The 26,740-nt window shown below is 38.2% G+C and overlaps 1 protein-coding gene across 3 annotated transcripts in view; it reads left to right on the top strand.

Moving 5' to 3' along the window:
• The window catches only part of ABCC4 (ATP binding cassette subfamily C member 4), a 136,275-nt gene that overhangs the window by 97,940 nt on the left and 11,595 nt on the right, over positions 1–26,740 (top strand). For 2 of the 3 annotated variants that reach the window (XM_053936293.1, XM_053936294.1), the window contains 7 exons: positions 818–928; positions 2,392–2,492; positions 3,918–4,109; positions 8,203–8,358; positions 12,295–12,384; positions 12,850–13,022; positions 18,662–18,767. In XM_053936293.1, coding sequence (XP_053792268.1) covers positions 818–928; positions 2,392–2,492; positions 3,918–4,109; positions 8,203–8,358; positions 12,295–12,384; positions 12,850–13,022; positions 18,662–18,767 — 929 coding nt within the window. Of the gene's footprint in view, positions 1–817; positions 929–2,391; positions 2,493–3,917; positions 4,110–7,039; positions 7,097–8,202; positions 8,359–12,294; positions 12,385–12,849; positions 13,023–18,661; positions 18,768–26,740 lie in introns of all 3 variants that reach the window. The other variant, XM_053936292.1, reaches the window with a different exon arrangement.

The following is a 26,740-nucleotide window of genomic DNA, read 5'->3' on the forward strand; positions in this document are numbered from 1 at the left end:
GGGAGTAATGGCAAGCAAGGCAGAAGGGGTTGGAATTGTAACCTTCTGCTGTGACTTCGTAGCAGCTGGAACAATTCCTCTGAGTGCAGCTTAAGCAATAAATAATGCCATGCTTTATTATGGCTACTTTGCTTCTAGTTTTGGCCCTGCATTCAAGCACTTTGCCTTCTGTATTGCAGTGTCTTTTTGTGCTGTCTCTTGTACCTTGTACTGTAGCATATCTACCTGGGATGGAATTTAGCACCAAATTGTCAACACCTGAGTGTGAATGCAGAGTGGAGATATCCACCCATGAGCTTCCCCAAAAGTAAAAATGTTCATCTAATCATCTGAATACCTCTGTAAAGCTGCACTGGCTGTATTGAGTAGCTCCTACAAGAGCTTAACCAGCTGCAGCTGCCTTCTAAAAACTTGGCTCTGACAGTTGTGTTGTGATATGTTGTAGTTAAAAGCCTGTAGACTCTATTCCAGCTACAGTAAATGCAGCTGTACTTCTGCTTTTTGTATAAGACTCTTGAGTCCACTAGAGTTGAGAAGAGGTTCCCATCTTGAATAAGTGGACCATGCTTTGAGCCTTGACTATATTTCTTTGTCTTCCTATTGTGGTTGCTACTGGTGCGAAAATTAAATTAGACAATTTCGGGAAAACTGGTCAGTAGCCTGATCATCATCAGGCAATGCAGACATGCACTTGAATGTGGCAACATTAGGGTTTTTTGACAATTTGTATTATTAACATGAATAAATTTAGCAATAATTATACAGCTTAGTTTTCTAATAATCCACTGATTTTATGTCTTTGTAAAACACACTTTAGAGGCCTGGTTTCTCTTCTTGACAACCTCAAGGTGGTTTGCTGTGCGTCTGGATGCCATCTGTGCCATTTTTGTTATAGTGGTTGCTTTTGGTTCCCTGCTTCTCGCCAACAGTAAGTACAGATGTTAGAAAAAGTTCACCCAGTAATTACCATGTATAGTAATGCCTAATTCCTTTTCATATGTTCCTGTTTCTAATTGTTTAAAGGCTGTAATTAAGTTAAATGTTTCTTTCTAGATCATGATCTCTTCCTTAGTCTAGGGCATTGGGGCTGTATCTGCTTTCCTGCAAATCCTGGAGGCAGTTCAGACATCTTCCGGGCTGAGGCATACATCTGTCATCATCCCCAAGTGTGCAAACAAACGTGCTTTTCTGTAGTCTTCACTTTTGAGATTCTGGCTTTCAGAGCAACAACAAGAAATAAATCTTATTTTTCCCTACCTTTGTCTTTCTCTTTTGGCCCTACAGGGCTTTGCTTTTTGTACTGAAACACCCACGGAGCTGCCTCATAACAATGTTTTTCCTTTCTGCACGTGGCACAGTAGGTCAAAAGGCAAGCTAAAATTCCTAGGGATACTCTTCTCGTATCTTGGATCAGTGGGATAGGCCAGTTCCAGAAAGAAAATTGCCTCATAATAATACATTTTATGTTCACTGTCACTCATGAACTATCATTAGTGTATGCATCATCCAGGATGTAATTGGGTTATATGTGCTAGAATGAGATAGTCATCTAAAACATGAAGGAAGAAGTAATTATCTTGGACATGAAAATTAGTGCTAATTTGCTGGTTTTGTTTCTTTTATTTTTTCCTTGGATAAGTTTTTTATGTGCACGTGTATTTTAAAATTTGAACACTCCGTGCTGCACAGCTCCACAAATTTTGAGGTAGATTTGATGTTACTAGAATGCAAAAAGACAAGTCAAAACAATGGTCCTGAATCTTTCCTTGCCTCTGGATAAAGAGTAGTTCTCTCAAAGTCAATAGGACTATGTTAGGATAAAGTTCAAGTAAGTCAGAGGACAATCATGCTTAATATTGGGGCAGACAGAATACATTTATTTTGTGAGGGTAGAGCCACCGAACACAGTAAATGCTTTTATAAACAGGGGAAGAAATATTCTGTCCTGTTACTTTATCTGATTGCTTATTAAGAGTACAAAGTTGATGTACATGTTCATAACTAATTTTGAAATAATTTTTTGCAATTTTTTTGCTTAGGTTTAGGGCCTTATCTAATTTCTGTAGAAAAAAATTGAAGAGTTAACTAACGCTCAACCAGACAGGGATGACCTTAACAATATATGTAAGTTTGGTCTTGAGACTGAACCTCAGTTTTTAGATGAATGCCAGGCCAAGGAGAATTAGAATTATCTTGTCAAGATGGGTCGAAAACGTACCCCAAAAATCCAGCAAGCAGCTGTTCTGCCTGGAGGTACTCATTGCAAAGATAGCCAGTATCGCATAACCAAATAAAATTCTGACTGTAAGTAACCTCATGAAAGAGAACTTAACTGAGATTTTGTGTAATTACAATGTACCTATTTGAGTCTCATTTTCCTTTCTTCTGCAGCTCTGAATGAGGGGCAGGTTGGTTTGGCGCTTTCCTATGCAATCACCCTCATGGGAACGTTCCAATGGGGTGTTAGACAAAGTGCTGAAGTTGAAAACCTGGTAATGTTTATTTCTTCCTTTTCCCCTCTTGTGACATTCCCTTTCATGCTTGTGACATGAAGCCTTAAGGATGAGATTCTTCTTAATTAACTTAGGATATTAATACCTTAGCAAGCAATTGAGGCACCGCTCTGCAGTCATAAAGAAAAATTACTTCTTTTAGGTTATGATTTGTCTGACTGATTTTGAATGTTTGTTGAGATGAACTATGTCTGGGGATTGTCCTTCATTCATAGTAAGGGAGGTTTTGCAATCTCCCTTTATAGCAGAAAGGAGACCGTCTAGCTACAGTGTAGACAATTGCATTGCAACTTGCTAAAGTTGCAATAAATTAATCCCTTTCCATAAGGAAGATTTTATATTATGTTTTTAAATTTGGTATTTATAAATTATTGTTATTTATTATTGCATTTTAAAATTTTATTTATATCCCTCATGGTATTTTTAGAGTCCTGTTATTCCAATGCAAAGGCTTATAAGTTTTTCATTCATTCTAAGTTAACACAAATGTGAAAGTATTTGTTTATATTCAGCTGACAAGGTTGTGTGTTTTCCAAAATATATACTATAAAAAGCCTTTGACCAATTCACAATATTTACTAGCATGTTCTAATTTGCCTGTCTACGTTCTTAAGATAATACATAAGAAAAATAGATTGTAAAAAAAACATGCTAAACATAAACCTGGGATTTTTTTCGTTGTGTTGACAACTGAAGTTACTTGTAATTATAGTTTGTTGTACATAGTCTAGGAAATATGTGTAGTCCTTTTGTAGAAGTTACAAAGTCAAGCTTAATTAATAATAATAATAATAATAATAATAATAATAATAATAATAATAATAAATATAACAAAGTTAGATTTTTTTTTTTTTTTTTGCTACCACATTGCTTTTTCAGTGCATTTTTCACACACCCGTAAACTGGTGGTGACAGATTTTCTGATAAATGGGAAGAAAGCTTTCAGGTTTCTTCATACCATTGGGGACGTTTTCGAAGTGTCTGTGGGAGTGTCACATGAACTGAGTGGCTTTCTTGGAGGCTGTAACTCAGAAATACCTTGGAAGAGAAAGGCCATTCACTAACCCGACTTTGGTGTGAAATGCTGATCCCTTTATGGAACTATGACTAGCATCAACTTCTTTGATAGGTGGACATCCACCAAAAATCCTTTTCTTATTAAATGGCTTTATGTATCATGATAGATCTGGATCTCTAGTAGGACATGAGATGCATTCTTCCCACTTTTTTAGCTGTATTACGAAAGCCTAGAATGGCACCAAATACTCTTACCTGTGTTTAAAGAAAAACCATGGATTAATTTGCATTGAATCTCTATGGTAAACATATTTATATGAAAGCAGTATTTGCAGTGTATGCCACAGGGTGAAGCTCATGTATGTATGTCTTCTTTCCTCCCCTTAGATGATATCAGTAGAAAGAGTGATGGAGTACACAGAACTTGAAAAAGAAGCTCCTTGGGAGACCAACAAGCATCCACCACCAGAGTGGCCTAACCAAGGAATGATAGCATTTGAGAATGTTAACTTCACTTACAGTCTAGACGGACCATTGGTTTTAAGACATTTGTCTGTTTTAATTAAACCAAAAGAAAAGGTATGTATGCAGCTATCTTTGGATATTCACAGAAATTAAGCAAAGATGATGAATTGACAAGAAGCTGTGTGCTAGAAATGCATTATAAAATATGTGGATGTTAGGAAAACTGTTAAGTGTTCTTTTAAAAAACAAGCTTTAGTTATATTTAATAACAGAAGTCATAGCCTATTTATTTCCTCTAAGTGTAGAATAAATTTGCCTGGGAACATGATATTTCAGTCTGTCAAAACAAAGGACATACTGGATAATTTCCTTTAAAACATACTGGGTAATTTCCTTTAAAAAATCTGAGAATCTTCAGAAAGCAGAAAGCTTCTTTAGCAAGTAGCAGACATTGAAAATACCAGCCAAGCCCAGAATGTTTGTTCAAATCCAAAGCAAATGGAGCTGCATTAGGAAATTGGGTATTCAACAGAGGGAACATAATTGGAATTGAGTATATCAACAGACAATGGAAAATAAGGAATGTACATGCCCTTGGTACTGAGACCAAAATGGAAGATAGAAGAAAGAAATACAAATCAGTTGCATAACTTCAGAATTTGGGATTTTATTTCAGTTCCTTTTGGCTAGTAATCCAATTAACTCTTGTCATTAATTTGATTGGTAGCCAAAAGAAAAATAGAAATAAAACTCTTCCTCCTCTGCAAATTTGACTCCTCCTCCCCAAATTTGACACTATCCCTGTTGAAAGAGTGCTGCAGGGAAGGTCTCCCCCACAGACAAAATTAAATGGTAGCCTGGAAGTGTTAATTTGTTCTGTGCTACTTTTGAAATGCAAGTGTACTTTTTTGATGTTCCCGAGGAGGATGGTTCAACTCTACAATTCCAAACCTCTTCATTTCCTCAAGTGGACATTTAATAACATTCATGTTACAAAAATTCAACCAGACTTTGCTACATTGAGGTGATTTCCTGGAATTAGCTGTGAATGAGTTAAAAATGGTCTCTTGAGAAGAAGAGCCATGTGGGCCATCTCCTTAACTGTTGCAAGTCTCTCCAATATAGAGAAGTTCTATATTTCTCAGTCAGAGACAGGAATAAAATTAAAAACGGAAGCAAGAGATACTAACGATGCATGACTCAGTCCTTGGTGGGGGCAGGAGATGGAGGGATGACTGGGGGTATTTATTTTTGCTGAGCGGTTATGCTGTGGTTTCATCATCCTGAATTTGCCCAGCTTGAAGCTATTGCCAAGAACTTTGTGTTTGCTTTCTTTGATATTTTGCACAATATTGCACTGTGTAAATAGTGCTGCCACTGTGTAAAATAAATCTCCCAAGCATCTCTCCTCCTTATATTGGTTTTAATTATGGAGAAGCATTTTCTTCAGAAACAGGTTTCCAGATCTGTTGGGGATTCTCCCCATACTGCTGTCACTGTGAGCTCTTATGCCTGTTCAGGCCCCTGGCTTATAGGGACTTCTGGTGGCTGCAGTGCCACTGGCAGCAGGAATGAGTTTAAGCTTCTGCTGTGCTTGTATTTTTTCTTGTAGCCACCCCAGGGTCCAGTTTGGGAAGCTGTGGGTGCAGTAAGAATGAGGGAGGTGATTGCTAGCAAATCACACGTGGGTTAAGGTCTCTTTTGATCTGTTTGTTTTGGCATTCAGTATTTCCCTAGAGTCAAAGCAGGCTAGGAAGGACCCTGTGTTTTAAACATCTTTGCTGAAGTAGTGTAGTCTGACAGAAACAGACCAGGGAGACATAAACTGCTGTTCCAGTAGCTGGCAGTGATTAACCTCCTCTGCTCCTATAGTTGTAGCAGGGGAAGGTTAGTATGTGTAATATTGAGTTTTACACACCATCTTTGTTTCATGAATGCTTATTGGCTATCATATTGTTAAATGCACCTTTTTCTGACAGCTCCTGGATCTGTGAGCTGCATGAAAAAGTTAGGAAGGTGCACATGTCGATTTATGGCATGGCAGATGTGCTCCCACAACAAAAGGGAGATTGCCTGAGAGATAACAAAGACATGGACAGTTTCAGTGGAGCAGCTGACAAGCTGTAAATCTCACATTTTTTGTGCAGCTCTGCTGTGAAGTACAAGTGACACTTGAGTAATGATGAGCCCAGCATAGCAGGTGTACTCCTGTGTGTGCACTGGGCTTGTATCAGGTAGCACAATCCTGGCCATGTGCTTCCTGATAGGTGGCACTTAATTTGCAGACTGGTGCAGTATTTGCACTGGCTGTTGAGTGTGGGCCTGTGAAGAATAAAATGTATTAAAAAAATGGATAATGTGTATACTGAGAGCTGTTTCAAATTCCTGTCAATTTTCAGCAGCCTGTAGTCAATTGGACCAAAGATACAAATAGATTTTTCTAAATATTGAAGAGCATAGTCCTTTCATTTGATGCCAAACTGAAAGTGGGATTTTGACAATATGCAGAGCAGCTGCATTTTTATTTTAAGTATCAATGTATTTTTATGTTGTTTTTTTTCTTTATATCTTTGATACAGTACTTTATATTGACATTTGCAGAGGAGCAATTGAACTTTCATTTTCACAACTCTGATTGTCTACGTTCTCTATTCAGCATTTTCTTTCTGAGCTGTAGTTTATCTATTCAGAACTATTTTTCTCTTGTTTCACTGATACAATTTAGAGTATTAGACATTTTATCGTTTATTGTAACAATTTGCTTAAATTAGTTGGTTAAATGAAAACCACTGTAGAAATGTTAAGGCATTTATATACAATAGTACAATAATGAATAGTTGGATGAAATTGTTAAATCAGAATGTAGAAGTAGAAAATACCTTTTAGATTATGCAGCATAAGTTGCTCCTTGAAGTGTACTTTTTTAGTGTGTTGTGTGTTTTTTATAAAATTTGGGCACTGCTGTTTTGTCTGAACTTAGTGTCTCTGACTGAAAGTTTCTCCTTGTACTTTGGTGCAGTTTCCTGTGCTGAATTTCATTTCAGCAGGCATTGCTGCATACATGTGAGTCTCAGGCAGTGGGTAATTGCCCTCTGGTGTCTGTACGTATACTCATCAAGTTTTTCATCTTTTTTCCTCCTTTCTGCACCCCAATCACTTCACCAAGCCATATTATACATGTTTGATCCTCATAAATCCTTCCCCCTCAAATCAGTATATCCAACCTATATTAATTTTGTGTTGCACTGCTCTCTCTGAAGTTTTTCCAGTGCACTGATTTTTTTTTTTTTGAAATGTAGGGATTAGAACAGAATGCAGGAAATAACAAATTCTGCCAGATCAGATCTGCATAGAGCGTTATGCCCATTATCTTCTCTAATACAGTTGATTACTGTACACTGTTTTTCTTTAAGAATCCTTTACCCAAATACAACATTAAAAAAAATTAAAAGAGAAGAAATATTTGTTGATCTTAGCCCCTTGTCATTAAAGTTATCAATCCCATGTTTTTCATTGTCTCTTTTTTCTGAAAGCTTTATTTTTTTTCACACTGTGTATGTCTTCCAGTTTTTCTTTGGGAACAAAGAGAACCCTGAATCACTGTGATTTTATTATTTGCTGTTTCTTCTGTTTGAAAAGGAATTTCAGCTTGATGTCATGGCCTTGTAGTTTCAGTGCTTGCTGAAGATGTCTGAAGTATGGATACAATTTATAATTGTGCTGCTTTAAAGTACTTCACCTTAACCATAACTAACCAAAATCAGTCTCAATTATTTAAATTGAGAGTACATTGTTCCCAGAGTGCTTTATGCCTTTTTGGGGTTGAGTAGTAGATGCATGCCTGAAATTATTTGCCTAACATCACCCAGCAAACCAGGTTTAGTATAAAAATTAGCAGCCTTGAATCACATTACTGTATGCATTGAGCCACTTTATCTTGTTTACACAATAAGACACCACACATTAAGGGGAAATCATTCACCTTTGAATATGATCCAAGAAATTGTCATGTATACAAATGTCACCTGAATCCAAACCAATGTAAGGGGAGAGGATTTTTCCTTTTGGAAGAATGTTAATTACAAAGAAGTTTTATTTGGTACATGTTTTACTGTAACTCCTGTGATGCTGTAAAAATGTTGCTCGACATATTAATTTATCCTGAAAAGCTCACAGTTTAACTGTACAGGCTTGGCTTGCTCCGTAGGTTGGAATAGTGGGAAGAACCGGAGCTGGGAAAAGCTCTCTGATAGCAGCCCTCTTTCGCTTGGCAGAACCTGAAGGAAGGATTTGGATTGATAAGTACTTGACATCAGAGCTGGGACTCCATGACCTGCGGAAGAAAATTTCAATTATACCTCAAGTAAGAGAGTGACTTGGTTTGCCATGGATGTTGAATGTGATACCGTAGTGTTTAAAGTGCTTTGCTGGGATGTGTTCCCCCTGCACCTCTGTATGCAGTAGATACAGGAACTGTAGCTTGGTGTTATTTTTACTTGAGTAAGGTCTTGGTTATTTTAGGGTAAACAGAATCTTGTCTTGATTATTTTAGGGTAAACAGAATAAATTTTGGGGATGTGAGCATTTTCTTACTAGTTTTGTAGCCTGTCTGTTCCTTTGGAATATCTGTGTGTTAGCTGTCCTCCCATAGTCTGGGGAAAAGCAGAGAAAATCTGATAAGTATATACCAATCTTCAGCAGTCCTCTGAAGTCACTTGATCCTTTGGCAGCAATTCCTGCCCGATGCTTCCTTAGTAAGGGACTTTGAAAGACCACTTTCACCTCTCTAGTCATCCCTGTACAAGCTGAGTCGTGCTCGATTTAGAAGGAGCAAATGTGCTGCCTCAGAGTGAGGTATCAGCTTTTGCTTTATTTGGAGAAGGCTGGACAGGAGAAGACCAGAGGAACAGACTAAAGAGTAGGTCATTACAATCCATCATAAATAAAACTTGATGAATTTTAGAAGCTGAATGCAAGAAAGGCCACGGTACAGGAAAAAAACTCAATAAGGCAATGTTTGAAATAGCCTGATCTCTCATGCTGGAGTAGAAGAAAGGCTGTTCAAAGCAATCCAGTAGGTCGCAGGTCATCTCTCTTAGAGTCTTACTTTCATGAGACATTGTATCAGAGAAGGTTTATGTGTAACCTTAAAAGTTAGAAGGCAAAGTCTGTGCATGTTACAGTTTCATGAGAGCTCTGGTCTCTTCCCTGGGCATTTGCTCTCCAGTGAAGAGGGAGGAAGAGTGAAAAGCTCAAAAGCTGCAAATATGAAGTCATATTTTGGAAAGTAGTTCATCCGCACTGTTCTAGTGCATAGAGTGAAGAGTAGACTGTAAACCAGAGGAATTTTTTTTGCCATGTTTACCATTATTTCTCAGATCTCTCTATGTTATAACAGAATCTGTATTTAGAGTTAGTTCTGAATGTGTGCTAGTCTGTTGGCAGGGTGGCAGTCAAGAGTGTCTTACTTTCTTTAAGTTGAGAATCTAATACAAATGGTAATGAGACTTTTTTTTAAGAATAGAAGTCAAAAAGAAACAGGTATGCTATTGAAAAAATAAATTAAAAAATAGGTACTTCCCCAGCAATTGGATCATTGCCTAATGCAGGATGTCTTTTGTTTCTGCATGCTGCAGGCTTTGTTATTGCAGTATTCACTGGAACTAGTCATCTTTTGTATGTAAAGAGAACTTTATATGGATTTTAATTCAATTTTTTTGTTTGTGTGTAGTGTTCCTTTCTTGTGAAAGCAGATGATCATCAGTTCATTCAAGGTCTACAGCTTTTTGAAAGCCTTGCCCATAGCTATTGTGGGTGATTTTTTTCATTTTGAAGAATTCAGCCAAGCTGAACAAAATAGGATACTGAAACAGGAAAACTGCAGGTCAAATACAGTTTCTACATGTTGAATGACACAGATGCTCAAAGTTCACCTCATTCAATTATAAATGTGAGGTTTTTTTCATACACAAGTCTATTGACATAGTTTTAAAACTCTTTAATCCAGTGGAACTCTGTGATTTTTGTCAAATTTATATAAGGTTTGCATCAGAGTCACAAAAGTTTTGAGTGCCCAAAAACTAGCAGGTAGCTTTTTTTTTTTTTTTTGTGTGTGTGTGTGTGTGTGAGGGAAGGCTGTTTCTACTAACAATATGCAAAACTATCAAGTGGAAGGAGGGTTTGGAATCAGGTTTCTGCTATGGTAAACTGTATGATAGGCATTGTCTGGTACTGTGCTAATAGTACTGTCAGTAATAGCAATGTAACATCAGGTAGTTATTTTGCAGCATATATCTTCATAATTATGTGGGCAGCTGAAAAACCAGAGAGAGAGATGCTTATTAGAATTGCAACATAAAACATGCTAAACAGAACCATTCCTAGAGAGTGATGAAGCAAGACTGAAGTTTTCTTGTGTATGAGTTTAAATACCTACCTGGAGAAATAAAAAAGTGCTTAGGCTTCTAATTGCTTGCTTGGATGGAGCTGTGTAAAGGTTGTGTTTGTAAATCTTTTCTATGCAAATGTTGTCTGCCTCTCTGACTGCAAGCATTTTTACAACAATTATTTACAGGTTAGTCTTATTGCTTTCCTCTCATAAACCAGACTATTTTAAATAATAATCTGTGTCAGAAATGGTAATTAAAAAATATCCTTATCTTCTGTTGCAGTGCATGTCTGTTGTTAGGACTTTTATAATAGTTGTGAACACTTGATAGGTTCAGCCTCTTCTTTGCCTATAAAAATGGATTGAAAAGGAAAATAAATGCAACAATACCTTCAAAATATGCCAAATTGTGTACTAAGATGTATATTGTTAAACAAATTAGTTTCTAGGTGTTTTTGAAGAAAATTGTTTTTTGGCCTGGAAATGTTTTGTGTTAAACCCTTTTGCTCATTCAGCAAGTTTTTAATGACATTGCTATTGCAGCAGATACTTTCAAATTATTGGCATGTTATATCAAGAAATGTGTATCTTCTTTTATATTGCTTATGGCATGTTTTGTCTTTTTAAATTATTTTATAGCACTCAGATGGTTTAGAAATTCAAAGGCAATAAAAGGGTTAAGGTCTGAATTCTCTTCTGGTTTGCTGCAGCCCTTTGGAGCTGGGCCTCACTAGGGTTAGGTGGGGAGAAAGTCATGACAGGTTAATCTCAGAGTAAGCTGAAGTTACCAGTGTAAGTTAGATTTTATTTCCTAGGTGAGAAAGAAAGAAAAAAAACCCCACATTTTGCCTAAAGTTTCCCCAATTTAAAGAGGACTGACAACATGATGAACGGTCTCCATTTATGATAAGCACTGTTACAGCTTTTGACTTGTTTTTGTCTTTATGTGTGGTATTAAGATGAGTTTAGCCCTAAAGTCATGTCAGTGCATGACTCTCATGCCTGGCAACTCACATTACTGAGTACTGATTTGTTGCTTAAGGAGCTCTGAACCAAAAGGCCTCTTCCCAATTCTTAAATACTACATGTTTCAGTGTGATTTGATTTGTGCCAGTTTGATGAATTATCTGTTATTGCTCTGACTGGGAACTGAAGTAGAACAAAACTTGCTTCGACCACAGGTAAACCCGCATTGGTACCTGAATGGGAGGAGGTACTGATTTGACTCCCTGGTGTATTTTGAGTGAGAGCTTTGCCCAGCAGTGCTCCAGTTCTAAGTAAGTTTGCTTTGGTGCTGTGGCAGTATAGACGTGTTTAGGTTTTAAATGGTGAAAGCTGTTCCTGCTTAGCCCTGATGGTAAAATGGAAGGGCTCTTATAGTATGAAAAAAAAAAAAAAAAACCCCAAACACGGAAGGAAAACCAGAAAGGCATTGTAAGCTCTTTGATTCCTCTCTGGTTTATATATTTCAAAAACAGGTTTTCAAAACTGCCCAAAAGTAATTTAGGAGTGTGAGCTCATTGACAGTGCTAGTTGTTGGTTTTCATTAACAATACCATGAGGCTAGCAACGATTTCATACAAGTATATATATAGCTTGTGGCATCAGAACAGTGGCATGTAAATGCCTGTTTAAGTACCAACATAACTGTGTACAGCAGTTTACAAACAGACCTGTCCTGTTTGGTAAATTATCTTCATACAGAGTAGTTGAAGACTTGCCTCCCCCTCCCCCTGCAATCTCTCTTAAGCATGTAGTTGTAATGTACACCTTTGCATTTCAAAAATGATAGCTTATGATTGGATATTTCTGTTCTATTGTTGATATAGGTTAGCTGTGATTGTCATTAAATTACCTATTGCATTATAAAACCTATATTTATAATGGAGTGCTGATTTTACTGGGTTTCAGGAGCCTGTTTTATTCACTGGAACTATGAGGAAAAACTTAGATCCTTTCAATGAATACACTGATGAAGAGCTGTGGAACGCCTTGGAAGAGGTGACTTACTAAATCTAATAATGTACATCTGGTATTTAAAATCCATGTAACAATAACATTACAGTGCTTGTGTGTGTTAGGTTTTGGATGTTTTCATCAGGTTTGATAAAGGTATAGCTGTTGATGGGAAAAGGTATACTATCATATGAGCATTTGTGTACATGTGTGCAGGCGTGTGTATTGTTATATAAGTCTTTTATGAAAAAATTATCCTTTGGGATGATGCCTTGGTTATATTTTGATTCATATCTTGGTTTTAATGAACATTAATAGATTCTTAACAACGTGCTTTAATGTTTTTAGAATTCTAATAACTGACACACACTGTAATCCAACTTGGCACTTACTCATTTTGTGTCAGAATATAAAAGGCAAACCTTGCATACTTATTGTTGTGTCATCAGACACACAATAGCTGATTTAAAAGAGAGTTACTCATCCTACAATATGTTGACATGTCAACAGGTGCAACTGAAGGAGGTTGTGGAAGATCTACCCAACAAAATGGAGACACAGCTGGCAGAATCTGGATCTAATTTTAGTGTTGGTCAGAGACAGCTGGTGTGTCTTGCCAGAGCAGTTCTAAAAAAAAATCGTATTCTTATCATTGATGAAGCAACAGCAAATGTGGACCCAAGGTAAAAACAAAATCTGTCATATTAAAATGAGCTGGTTTCTCTTCTAATACATTCATCTCTGCTGTAGAGATGAACTTAAATGCTTTATATTTCATGTACTTTGTATTGCTGTTTTATGTTTTTGATGATACTATCATTTTTGTCTATTCAAAATGGGGTGATTGAGCTTTGGCTATGGAGGAGATGATATAAACTAAGCACTCAAAAGATCCCTAATTTCAGTGCATTCCATAGAGTAGGGAAATTAATATTCAAAGTTTATTTGTCCTGCAGCCATAGATTAGAAGACAAGAACGTTCTTGAAAATGCATCTCTGTAACATCAGAATAGCCAGGAAACAAGTTGAGTTCTGTTCTGGAAGAAATGTTCGTTGGAAATAAATAAATACAAAAGATTTAACTCATCTCATTCCCAAAACCCCCTAAAACTAGAAAGGTGAAAAATGGCTGTAAGCAAAACCAGATACTTCTGGTTGTGAGATGCTGTCCTTTCAGATGGCTCAGATGCTGGTGTGGTAAGTTAAAGTAGGGGCAGGGCAGAAGGTAAGCTGTCCTAAACACCACAGGAATTGCAAAGCAGATTTCGAGATGTTTAAGTCTACAGGATGGACTCACTTATTCATTATTCTGTTGTGTATAACTCAAGCCAGCAGAACTTTCCTGAATTCATTTCTGTTTGAACTAGAGTGTACTTCTGGAAGAACATCCAACCTCAATAGCTAAAAAAATTCAATGACAACCCCTGTTAAATTGTTCCAATAGTTAAGTACCCCCACTGTTAATTTTTGAAACATTTGAAGCACTGGTGGAAATATTTTGGAAACAATACTGCAAACGTACTGCATCAATTAGTCTGAGCTGAATATATAGTTCCAACAAACTATGGCTTGAGGGAGAACTCAAAGTCCAAAGAGGACAATAACACAGCGAGTCCCTCAAACAGATGCATTAAGGATTTTGTATGTCATCTGGGTGTGACTCATTTTTCTAACATCTTCTTAGGGGAGAAGTGGTGCCACTGGTGTAGCTTTACAGTTCAGCTGACAGTGTATTTCTAAAGCCTGTAGAGAAGTACATTCCCTTCCCAGAGGTTCTCATTTTTTCTTTTTTTTCTTTTTTTACTCTTAGTTTATTTTTGGCTGAGCTCTGATAGATTAACTGTGATTAATCATAGGTGTGGAAATCTAATACTACCTTACTCATCCTCCCTATTTTGGCATCTCACATGTGTGTTCTCAACTTGCACTATCCATTTAATTGATCTTGATTAATGTGTGCTGCAATATATATTATAATAAGGTAAATGTTTGTTTGTATCAACTCTAAGCATAACAATACAAATAATAACTTGGAACTTCTTCTTTGAATTCAGTTTGCATTACAGTCATTATTACCTTTTCCTTAATGTGTTGGTATAACTAGAGCCAATTATTTTTAGCTGTGTAATCTGATAGGATGATCATCAGGAAGTGCTGATGTGGGTTGCTCAACTGAGCTGTTAGGGAGGCATTTTTGGTGTGTAAGGAAAACCTCCTCCTCTTCTGATGCACAACCTCCATACCTGGCACCCTCGTCTCTCACCTGGTGGCAAGCACACATCATATTGAGTAACTGAGATGGGAGACCATGGCAAGCTGCTGCCAGCTCTGGGGATACTTCTCTCTTTTTTTGTTTGTTATCCTGGCTCTTGATCTCTCTCCCTCGGCAGCCTCAACTGCTGCTGCCACCCTTCTGCAGTTCAACCTGTGTTGGACAGTGCCATTTTTCATTTCCCACAAACCTGGAAGCAGGTGTGAGAAGGCAGGGGTTAGGGGTGGCAGGAAGAGAAGGAAGAGTGAGGTGACGTGAGGCAGTCGATGCAGTGTGGTGGGCACTGTACCTTCCCTAGGGGACTGAGGGGGCCCCCCCACCACATTTCAGCTCAGCTAGGCCATTCTTATCTGCCACTGGGAGTGAAGGGAAGGAATTTGAAGTTCATCCTCCTCCCTCCTCATACGTTCTGGCTCGCATATGTGCCTTTATTTACCTCCTTGCTCCTCATAGATGCCACCTGCTCTGCATGTGGCAGAGGTGTGAGTACTTTTTGGGGGGAGGAGGAGCTTGCCATAAAGAAGGTTGCCCTAAATCAGACTACCTGCATGATTTATGTGATGACTGACAAATTTAATTTGATTTTATCTTCTTGGTCCATTCTCACCTTGAAGAATAGAGTCTGATTTTAAAGCAGTTGAACTGTTCTGGAAAATTGTGTGAAATCTGGAGCAGAAGAGCCAAAAATCTTCATACGGTTGCTTTGATGATACACAGAAACAAAATCATTAGTAAATGAGACTTTTTAGAAGTACTGTATTTGTTTTAATTGTGTTAACTCATTTTTTTTCTTATAGAGAGCAAAACTTTTGGTGAGCAAACCGCTGCCATCTTTTTACATTGGTTGTTCATTGAGTCTGGTAAAACCAGACATTGTACATAGTTCAGTTCATTAGCCATCTTAAGCTTGTCATGTTTAACCTTATATTACATCTAACTGCTATCTGTAACTCTTTCTGAGAAATTATCTAAGCCTCTCAGGAATTGTGTAGTGTGAGATATGCTTTCAGGACAATCCCAGGAGGACATTAGACAGAAGATAATGACTTACCCAGTTTTCCTTTCAACAGCTTGGTTACTTCGCATTCAGATCATATTTATTCTTCCTCTTCAGATAGTTTTCTTTTTACACAGTCAACTAATTCAGGTTACACCAGATCTTGGGTTGCTGGGAAACTTAGTGTTAGATCCTCAACCTGTGATGCCTGTGGGACAGCTATACCACCATTCAGTGCTTTCTTAATGTATTGTTCCTTGCAGTAGGGAGTGTCGTGGTTCCCATTTTTATATAATCAGATTAGGATTGAACTTTTATCATCCAGCAGCCCTGGTTTTTGTATTCAGGTTACATCTTTGGTTTTTAATGTGCCTGAAAGATGATGGAGTTCAATCTGCTGAAGTGGGTAATAAAATCACTTGGCACTTGCCTGGACACTTCCTCAGTGTGGGTAGATATCACTAGGAGTCCATTTATGCCCTGAAAAAGGGACAGAAATGATGCTTCCTTTGGTATGTCTAACTTTAGCTCTAGCTCTAACTGGTATGTGATACAGTCTCTACACTCTGTCAGCGCATAATTCTATATACAGATGCTTTTCTTGCTCTTTTTAGATTTTCTTGCTTTCCCTAGGTTCTTCCTGAGATTCTCCTGGAGGTTACTGATGGTGCTTCTGCCTTCTGTCCCAAAAACTATGCTCCAAAATCTACCATGAACCTTGGAGATGATCTAGCCAAGTGTCAGTCAGCAGACACGTCTGAATGAGATCTTGTACTGTGATATTTGAAGATAGAGCTATTAAGTCTGTTCCTGATTACTCTGAAGTCTCATTTTAGAACATTTGTCACACCCACAATATGGACAGCAGTTTCTTGTTAGTGATAAGCTTGTGTTCAAGAAATACCTGTTTAAGATAATAGTTTGATAGTATCTCTTTAAGAATGAGAGGCTTTTTTCTTGTAAATGTAGGAAGAGGTAGTGCTATAAAGAAGACATGTAATAAAAGAAGATAATATAAATTAATGCAGAGGACAGTGATAGTCAAGGCTGAGGCATTCTCTGAAAACAGTAGGAATAACTTGAGTTACAAATAATTTTAAAACCTTTGTAAAGTTGTTCTCAAAGTTCCTGAGCCAGCTATGATTCTTGTATTCTATAGTAGCTTTGCAGAAAACTTAACCTTGAGCTTGATGGTAAGGGAAGAAAAAGGCTTTTTCTTTCCTTTTCCTAGGGAGTATCGAATATTGAATATTTTGTGTTTTGCTATTTCGACCATTGCAGAGAACACATCCTGCTGTCTCTATGAGACTCTTCCATAGTGAGTGTTTTCATGGATGTCCCTGCTTTTTTTTTTTTTTTTTTTTTTTTTTTTTCTTCTTTTTGGAAGTAAGAATAGTCAGGTTATTGAGGCGTTGCTGAGAAGAGAGCAAATATACATGCATTAACACTGGGGTGAAAGGACTGGTATAGCTGTGATGTGGAACATGATGAACAACTTCCTTTTCTTAAGGAGATAACACAGAACTAAAGAGCCTGACCCTGTCCTGACTTCTCCTCTTGTCTCTTTTCCTGATTGCTTACTGGCCTTTGTTCAAAAGGAGTTGAGCAACACCTGCTTCCCACTTTGTTTTTGAGCTTCTTTTAAGAAATAGGAGCAGAAGGACCAAGCCTCTCAGACTGTGGTCCAGAAGTCTGTTCTCTTAAGCTCATGAGAGAAGTTAAATGTTTCTGTTCCTAGATGAAGGTAACATTTAGAATGCATGGAATTCTTACTTAACTGTTTATGTCTTCCTTCTCTCTGGTGTTTCTTCCTGTCATCAGTAAGGATCTGTCTTCTTCTTTGTCATGCTGATTGCTTCAACTTAGATTGTAGCAGAAGCTATGTATGTCCTTCAGAGCATGAACTCATACTTTCTACTGTGGAAACGTAATAGTTATTTCATTCCTCTAAGTCATCCTGTTCTTCTGAACAGTTCTTCTGTCCGCTTCTTATTGCTGGTGCCTCCTGGCATGATGGCATCAGAACAAATCTCTTTGTATAATTCATGAAGTGATACCAGATACTCATCATGTGCAAACAGATTCAGTGTGGAGTACTACTTCTGTCTAAAAAAATACTACTTAATTAGAGGAAGATATGTTTTGTGAATCTTTTACATATTTTATTTTATTTTCCCATTACTTCTAAAAATTTGAAGAATTAAGGCTTTGCAAGCAACTGATTGCAGCCAATGTGTCTGCCGATATATTCTAGTTTATTCAGATATCTCCTTTGTCTTTTTTTTAACCTAATCTGCACATTTTATTATTCTCCAGTCGTCATATATACAAAAGAACAAATTCATGTTTTAATAGAAATCCTAGAAATGAGGCCCATGCCTTCAAGTGCCTGACTTCTCGGCTGGAGCTTCCTTGGTTCAACTAACACCAGTATATTTTGAGTTATTTGTGTCATCCTTCTATCTTGGATGAGAACTTTGGCTTCTGTTCCTTTTTCTCCATTGTTACCATTTGTCTTTTAGGGTTTTTTGTGAAGGCTGGTGGGCAATATGTGAGTATTCACAAGGCCTGGCTGGTGGGACCCAAGGCTACCTGTGCAGTGTGGGTTGTCAGGTGCCTCTAGAGGGCATTCATCACTGAATGGCTGCCTAATCCAGGTTCTTAGGTTTACCTTCCAGCCATGCCTCTTCCCTTACACTGGCTTAAGAGGGGACTGTAGACATCTCCACATATAAGCCTGACTGGTGACTTCTGTCAGGTGGTATCAATGCTTCTCTTCTACAGTTAGTTACTTCAGTAAGCTCCAGTACCATGAGTATTGCCCATCTTTTGCCCTACTCCTCATTTATATGGCTAAAGAACATTCTAGTGTCTATGTTTCATTATATGCCTCCAAGTCATCTGGTATAACAAGAGGAAGAAGCACTGTAATAACTTTAGAAGCATATTTCTTTCTATCCAGTCATGTTTGATGAAGTCATAAAACCTGCCTGCCATTCGGTTATCCATGCAAACATCTTATTTTTGTCTGCATTGTTCTTGCTGTGTTTCAGAACAGATGAGTTCATTCAAAAGACGATCCGTGAAACCTTTGCTCACTGCACAGTGCTGACCATTGCACACCGCTTGAACACCATTATTGACAGTGATAGGATTATGGTAAGACAGTTAACTGCTTCACTTTTTTTTTTTTTCTTTCCTGAAGAATAATGTTATTGACTTTCTTAATTTTGATCCAAAAGTGGGTAGGAGTGTAAGTCGTATGTTAGGTTTATCCAAGTTAACCTCATGATCCTAGCTACTGTAGCTCACAACTCATAAAACTGTAGATGTAATGATCTGGAAAAAATTGCTTTCTCTGGCCTTGTGCTTTCCATCCCTCAAGGCACGAACCCACTGCAGGTGAGGTGCAGCACGAGACTTGGGCAAATAAGCTCTGCCAGTACTGGGAGCCTGTGAAGTCACACCCATGGGGTTCTGGACAGTCAGCTGGGTTCAGTCAGGTGTATTAATGCAGTCTTGGTGGGTCCAGGGAGGCAGTGACAATAGTTGGTGTGGGGTGTGTGAGTAGGAGGTGGGAGGTGGAGGTTCTGGGACAGGAAGCATGGAGGTAAGGAGACAGCAGCTGGCCAAAGCAAGGTTCAAACAGAGAAGATTGAGCACTACCAAGGCAGCAGCCTCTGCCTCGGTCTTTGCTCCCAGTAGATGAATGTTGCACTGTATCTGCCACCTTGTCTGCCCCACAGTGCATTGCACATGCCTAGAAATTAGGAAATGCTTGCTCATTATTTTCATAAAGGCAGTGGTGTTCCCTGGGCTCTTAGGAAATCCACCTGGTTTGTGTCCGTGACATAATGTGCAGCCTGCAGTTTTACAGTTTCCTGCATGAAGAACACAAGCCCTTTGCAAACATCTTCACAGCTGGTTAATGAAATAACTGGCATAGAGGGCAAGCTGTGTTCCTAAGTGGAACTCAGATTTAACTGGGCTTCAAGCAGAAATTAACCTTCACCTCTTGGTGGTAACCTTAAAAAATACCTCTCAACTTTCGTCTTAGGAAAGTGAAACATGATAATTCTTTCTATGTTTTTTTTTTTTTTTTTACTGGATACTCAAAGCATTTTAAAATCTTTGAGTACCGTGGTTGCCTGAAGTACACGAAATTAAACAATTCCATCTGCTGAGGTGAGTGGTGTTCTGAGGAATAGAATAGATTGTGAGCTCAGTGATTATAGTTTACTTACAAAGAGAGAAACCAGCAGAACTGCCATAAGTAGTCATGTAATTGCAAGCATATAACATATAATAAATAAATATTTTCTTCTCTGGTGAATACCTCCCCACAGGTCTAATGGATATGTTGGTGTTTTCTACAACTGAAATGAACAAAAGATTTGTGAGGAAACAACTGTGACCTAATTAATAGCTGTGTGTGTTTGTTAGCTGTCCAAAGGGATTTCTGTGGGTTTTGGTTCATTAACTACCATTAACATGTTAGGAACAGAATGCTCTCTCCACAAAGATGTTTTCCTAGTTTTACCTTTAATGTCATGGAGTTGCAATGAAAACTAAATGTTTTACTTACTTTTTTTTATCAAAAATTGTTGGAGCAAAGCATAGAAATTGCCCTTTTCCTCAAACTACTCAGGATAATTGCCAGCTACATAGCTACTCTATTGCATTTTAAGTGTCCATACATTATTCTTAACCTTATGCTGTTTCAGTTTAGTCACTGTTAAGACTTCTAGTTTCCTAATTGTCTAATAGTCTTCAATGCTTTTGGCCTCTTTAGAGTATTAAGAAAGAGATTTGCAAGATGTGTCTTTGAGTCTGCAGTCAGTAGTAGCTTCTAAATATTCTTCATTTTTTTGCATTGCTCCATTTTGATCTTACAGATTTCTGTAAACTGAGAGAGGGAGGAGGGTGAGAAGCCTGATAAAAACAAAGGAGGAAACTGACATGTAACTTCGTAACAATCCTGTTTTCTTGACATCCTTGCTCAGTTATTGATTCTGCTTAGGGGCAAATCAGAATTATCATCTCATATTTAGAATTATCAGAGTTATGGCAGGTGTGCTTCTGTTACACTTAATTACTTTGTTTACTCGGGCATGTAACTCCTAGTAGGAATAAAGCAGAATTTTGGAAGAAAAACATGTTAAAAATGCCAAGAATAAGAATATTCTTCTAGAAGACTATTCATTAATAAGGGCTATTAATAAAATCAGCATTCATGGAAAATTAATTATTTACTTCAATATTACAAAAATTGAGAATACTTAGCTAAAGAAAGCTTTTAATGTGTTCCGTAATTTGCTTAGTCAATGGTATGTTTTAGTAATTTAACTAAAATTTCACAAATTTAACTTGATGCAGATTCTTTTTCAAGAGGCAGAAATGCACAAAGAAAGTACCTGGTATTATTAAAAATCCTGGGTTTGTTTCTCCTTTAATCGAGACCTCTACGTGCAATAATGCCTTATTTATAAGCCATCCCAAATCTCTGTTGTTTTCTATCGTGATAAATTTTTTAGAAAATTAAGGAAGAAGAACTAAGATAGACCCTGGCAGTCAAAATATTAACAATTGTCTTTGGACAAATAATAAGTTATTTTTCAAACAAATTTTGGGCAAACTTGTTCAGCTCTCTTAAATCAATCATGAATGTTCAAGCCCACTTCTGAACAAGTGGACATTACCTGGGGCTTTCCTCCCTTCCCACTGAGTCAGATTGAAAGGAACTTCCTGCTCCAAGCAGGTCAGCACTAATTTCACATCAGGTTGCTCAGGACTTTTTCCATTTGAGTCTTGAAAACTTTGAGAAATGGAGATTCCACAGTCTCCAGGCTACCTGCTCCAATGCTTAATTATCTGCCATTAAATCTTTTTTTCTCCTTATATCCAGTGAAAGCCTTCCTTTTATGGCAATTTTTTCTTGTTTTCCCACTGTGTATCTCACTAAAGAGCCTTCTGTCTTCTCAGTAACTTCTTTGTAGATATGGGAAGGTTGCTGTTAAGTCCCCTGGAGCCATCAGTTCTCCAGGGTGAACACGCCCTGCTCCATCAGCCTCTCCTCATAGGTGCTCCAGTTCACTGACCACCCTGCTAACCCTATTTCAAGCTTGCTCAAATTTACCTTGCTTTTTCTTGTACTGGGGGGTCAAAACTCTCTTGAGTGTGTTGGCTGCAGTCTCCAGCTTGGCATTGCCCATGAGTTTTTTATTTAGTTCCATTTGATTACTGGCTAAAGCAGAACTTTCCAAAATTAAACTGTTCGCCTTTAGGGTTAATCCAGACATTTAACAAAAAAAAAATTAGAACAGAAAATAATTTTGAGAAAGTCATGAGAAAATGTCAAGTTGGATGAGTATGGAAATAGGAACTGAACGTGAACTGTTGCATGTCTGCTCACACCCGTCGTAATAACCGGTTCTATTTTAGAAGAGAAGAAAAGCCTACTCAAGGAGGGAAAAAAGGAAGAACAGAATATATTTTATACAACTGTAGACAAATCTGGCCTCAGGAGTTGTTTTAATTCTCGTTTGTTCCATTCCCAAAACCATACCTCTGCTTTCATAATCCAGGTCACGCCTTAAGAGTATTTCCATTATATCTGTCTTAGTGATAAACACATTTTATCAGAACTTCAAACACTTGAAATCATTGAGGGAAGAGCTGTATTGTGTAACGTGATACTCTCTAACCCAATCGCCTCAATGAGTAATGCTACATTGCACTTGCATAGGACCTTTCATCTGGAAATTGTAACGCTCTTTATAAACATTAATTAATTAAACTTCAAACACCTGGGTGAGATAGGGAAGTATCCATACAATCTTTGGAACCAAAGTTGGAAAGACTTGTTAAGTCAGCCCATCAAATAATACTACCATAAAATTATAATCCAGCGGTTTTCAAGCTCCTTTTTTTTTTCTTCCCTCTGTGCTGCTCCAGCATCTAATAGGACACTTTCTCATTCCTTTTCCTTCATTACTTTGAGAAGCCAAGTTGTAACTCTTCCCATCAGGTGCTAACAGTACCCGTTTTAGCTCTTTGGCACAGGTAGGCACTCTACTGCCTGCCAGAAGGGGAGGGTAGGATGAAAGCTGCAGTTACCTCTTCTGTAATGGCAAATGCTGGCAGAAGCTCAGCTCAGGCTTGCTTCACTGGTCCTTTGTTCCCTGTAGCTTCCCCTCCACCTCAACAGCTGATTCCCTGTCCCATCCTTACCATAGAGGGCAAAGGCCTTTTCTGTAAACTACATCTGAAGCTTGTGGCAGCCAGTGGGCATCACTCCCAAGACTTCCAGGGGGATCTTATAAAATCCCTGTCACCCATTCCTCCCCCTCCTCTCTGCTTCCTTCTCCAGGTTGAGAAATGCTTTTTAGAAACTCTTTTTTTACAGAGGGGAAAACAGAAGCATACAGAAGTTGAGGCTCACCCAGGGAAATAGTGGTTCAGTAGCAAATAAAGAATATGCATCTGGCAAGAACCTGATGGAGTTGTTTGCTGTATATACTATGCTGTGGCCTCTCCAGAGGAAAGCCACAGAGTCAAAACTTGTGCATTTTTCAATGACAAGGATGTTTCTCCAGAGAGTTTTCATATCAGTGCAATACTTCTTTGAAATGGAAACTCTTTATGCAAGCAGAACTTGATGTTGTAATTAAAAACTGTCATTCAAATAGGAAGTTTTGATGAGAGAATCATGGGAAGAGATTTGATTTATTTATGGGAAAACCTGTTGTGGTTACATTCTGAAATGACTAATATTCAGGGTAACAATACAATGCACTTCACAGCCAGACCTGAGTTGCTTTTTTTGGTCAATAGAAAATGACTTCCCACGTCTTTCCGGTACGCCTCCCTCATTCGTTATTCTCATTTTTCTGATGTTGTGTTTGTCATGGTGGAACATCTGGGCCTCATAAATCAGGAACTGTGTTTCCTGCACTGTAGATGTCTAATTTCAACAGAGCAATCAGTCCACCAAGAGTAAGTATAAACATCTTGGAATCAAAGAGAGAGAGAGAGATCCAGGCTATGTGGTGAAAAGGCCATCCACCTACAGCTATATAGAAAACGCTGTGAAGCAGACAAGGTCTGAGCACTTGTCTCTCTCTGGAGTTCCAATGTCTGACCTGGTATTGCACATTAATATCCTTCATCCATCCAGGTGGAAATGAGGCAGTGGTGATAGACGTCTAAGTGAACATGGTGGTGATGGCCATACTGACCTTCCTTACCATGGGGATGACAGCATTCTTCCAGGAAGTGCAGAAGAAATCTGTGCTCTGTCTAAAGAGGTCTGGATGCAATGCTCCCCATTCCCAGAAAAATGTTGTGTCCTCTGTGAGCCCAGGTCAGCCAGATTAAGCCATTCCTTTTGAAGAGTTGCATTGCCAAAAGTGCAAGAGTCATCAGAGGATAGCAAAAGGGAGTCTGAATCTGCAGCCCAGTGAGAGGCAGAGCTCTTGTAGCATTGGGGAAGCCCCATCTGTCCTACTGATGCCTTCATGTGAGCTTTCACTGCAGTGGCCCAGCTTCAGATGGAGATGTGGAGAACGCAGGACAGTAGTGGTGGTACACTTGAATTAGTAATACTGAGTTAGTCAGAAAAGCTTTGGTCTGTTGACTCTTCTTTAGGTGGCTTTCTTTTCCACTTATTTAAATATCACTGCTGGAAAATGAATGTGTTTTACAGCAAATGTCAACATTCTGTTTAGGGGGTGTTCTGTTAAGTCACAAGACACAGAACATGCAATCCTGGTTGTAGAACAGTTCTTTTTGAAAGCTGTGTCCCACCATTGGTGTTGACTCTCTGGTCTTCAATGTGTCCGTGCCAAAGTGTTTCCTTGCTGGAGAGCTGGCTGATGTCAGACACTGGCCCTCAAGTGCTTAGGATGTCTAAGAGAGGTCAAGTGATGAGACCATAAATATTCCTGGAGCCTCGGATGATAGAATATGAAAATGTATGAAAAAAAAGTACCCATTTTATACTTTTGACCTTTTATTAGTCCAGTATCTGGAGTGTGGTGAAATGTTATTGGATATTATGCTTGTGCTATTGAAATCTGTTCTGTTAAAGAATGTAAAAGGAGCTTAATGGATTATAGTAGCTAGAATGGATGCCGAATTTTTGCAACTAAGCATCTAATTCTTCATAAAAACCTTAAGTACCTTGTGGGTCTGAATCCAGTAATCTGCAGTAAAATTGCTACATTCATACTGGTGCACTTGCTGTCATTATTCAAAAGGAACAAACACTAATAAAGCTCCTTTTTTGACTCAGCTTCTGTCTTGAAAATATGGACTAAAGAATATTAGAACTAAATTCATTCTTGTTTTTATTCAACCTAAGAAAATCCCTGCTGAGTTCTGGGACCAAAGTCTTTTGAATAAGGAAATGTGAAGACAAAAATATGAAGGATACTCATAGAAGGGGACCTGCATGGAGAGCAGAGGGCCTGGAAACCATTGGATTTCTCCTTTCTTTTGTTTACTCAAGACTTCCAGAGTTTCTGTAAGAGCTGAGCATTTAGCAAATGATTTTTCAGAAATGGTCAGTTTTATTTTGATTCTGAACAAAGGCAGTTTCCACTGTTCCCAGGTCTTCTGCAACTGGGTTGATGTTTACCAAACCAGAAGAGAAAACAAGATCCTTCAATTTTCTTTCTTGGAATTTATTGAATTCCACAAATATCAGCAGTGAAGACATTGCTTTCAAAGCTGAGTAGTATACCATCTTTACCATTAGGAGTAGTATATCATCTTTACCATTAAGAGAAGACTCTATATAGGTATTTAGGCCAGGTTTTGCATAAGATACTGAGCTATGTGCCATGGTCCTGTATCAGAGTGAGTCTTGTCAGCTGAAATGGAGTGTCTGTGACAGTTGTGAATGTCACACCTGGCCTATCTGCCTCTAAAATCAAGTTGAAATCCCAAAGAGCTTGAAAATACACTAGAGTTCTTGATTTTCTTTGCCAGTTTTAAGCCACACTTCTCTAAAACATTGGCATCTTTGGTTCTTATAAGCTGCTCCCATTTCAAGAGGGCTGCCAAACAAGATTCTTCTTTTGCCTGAATAAAACAAGTAATTATTGAGGCAGTACTTCAGCTGGAAGCATTCAAACAAAGAATTTGAATTTGAATTTCTGCAGGAAGTGAAGCCAATGTTTGATGAGCTTTGATCTCTCATTCTGTCAGACATTTGTGTGAATATGTTTCCATCAGTGTAAGAACAGGATGGTCATATCATGTTTCTTTAAAGACAATGGTATGGAATCTAGACTGTATTAGAAATACTAACACATCTTTAGAGAATGGTTTTTGCTTGCTCAGAAATACTGTATTACTGTTTAAAAGCAAATTAGCACAGGTCATGCTGGTGGCTGATACCCTGAGCAGAGAGTTTCTGATAAGGTGAAACTCTGTTCATGTCAGCTGAGCTTCAAGTTCATTGTCATCAGAAACTGATAAAACCAGGAGACGTGCTCAGTCATCTGCAACCATATTCCTTAACCTCTTGAAAAGTATAGTATCCTTGTAGCTTATCTACCTTTCTAAGACCCTCAAAAGCCTTATTAAAGAGTGGGATTTTTCAAACTGAAGTATATCTTATATCATTTAAGGGCCACATTTGGTCCATTCTGCAATTCCAGTTGAGAAATGTGGTTTTGCAGTGATGGAAGCAGTCATTACTGATTGACCAAGGGAGAGTTTTGTCAGCACGTACGTGTTTTTGTCAGCTGCTGGTAAGCACTGACACGAGGCCTCTTCATACCCTCTGAAGCAAGGGTTGAACTTACACTGGTGTATCAGATGTTTGGAGATGAGGAAACTCTGCCGTACAAGAGCCATTTGCAGTGTGTGGTTAACAGACTTCTTCAATGAGACACAGAAGGAGTTCATATCGAGTGATCATCACTAGAATAACTCTCATTACTACACACGTCATTGGTATTTTTTCCCCATGACATGACATCCAGCTCACAGTGGCATGCTGTCAGTTGGAGGAAAAGAATGTAGATTTTTTTAATCTCTGCAAAGAGCATAAAGAAGACCTGCATGAGCCAATTTACCAGGCAGTGCTGCATGCTCAATTTCTCCTAAGTTACAGCCAAAGAATA

This window comes from Vidua chalybeata, chromosome 2, assembly GCF_026979565.1.
Source record: "Vidua chalybeata isolate OUT-0048 chromosome 2, bVidCha1 merged haplotype, whole genome shotgun sequence".
NCBI lineage: Eukaryota > Metazoa > Chordata > Aves > Passeriformes > Viduidae > Vidua > Vidua chalybeata.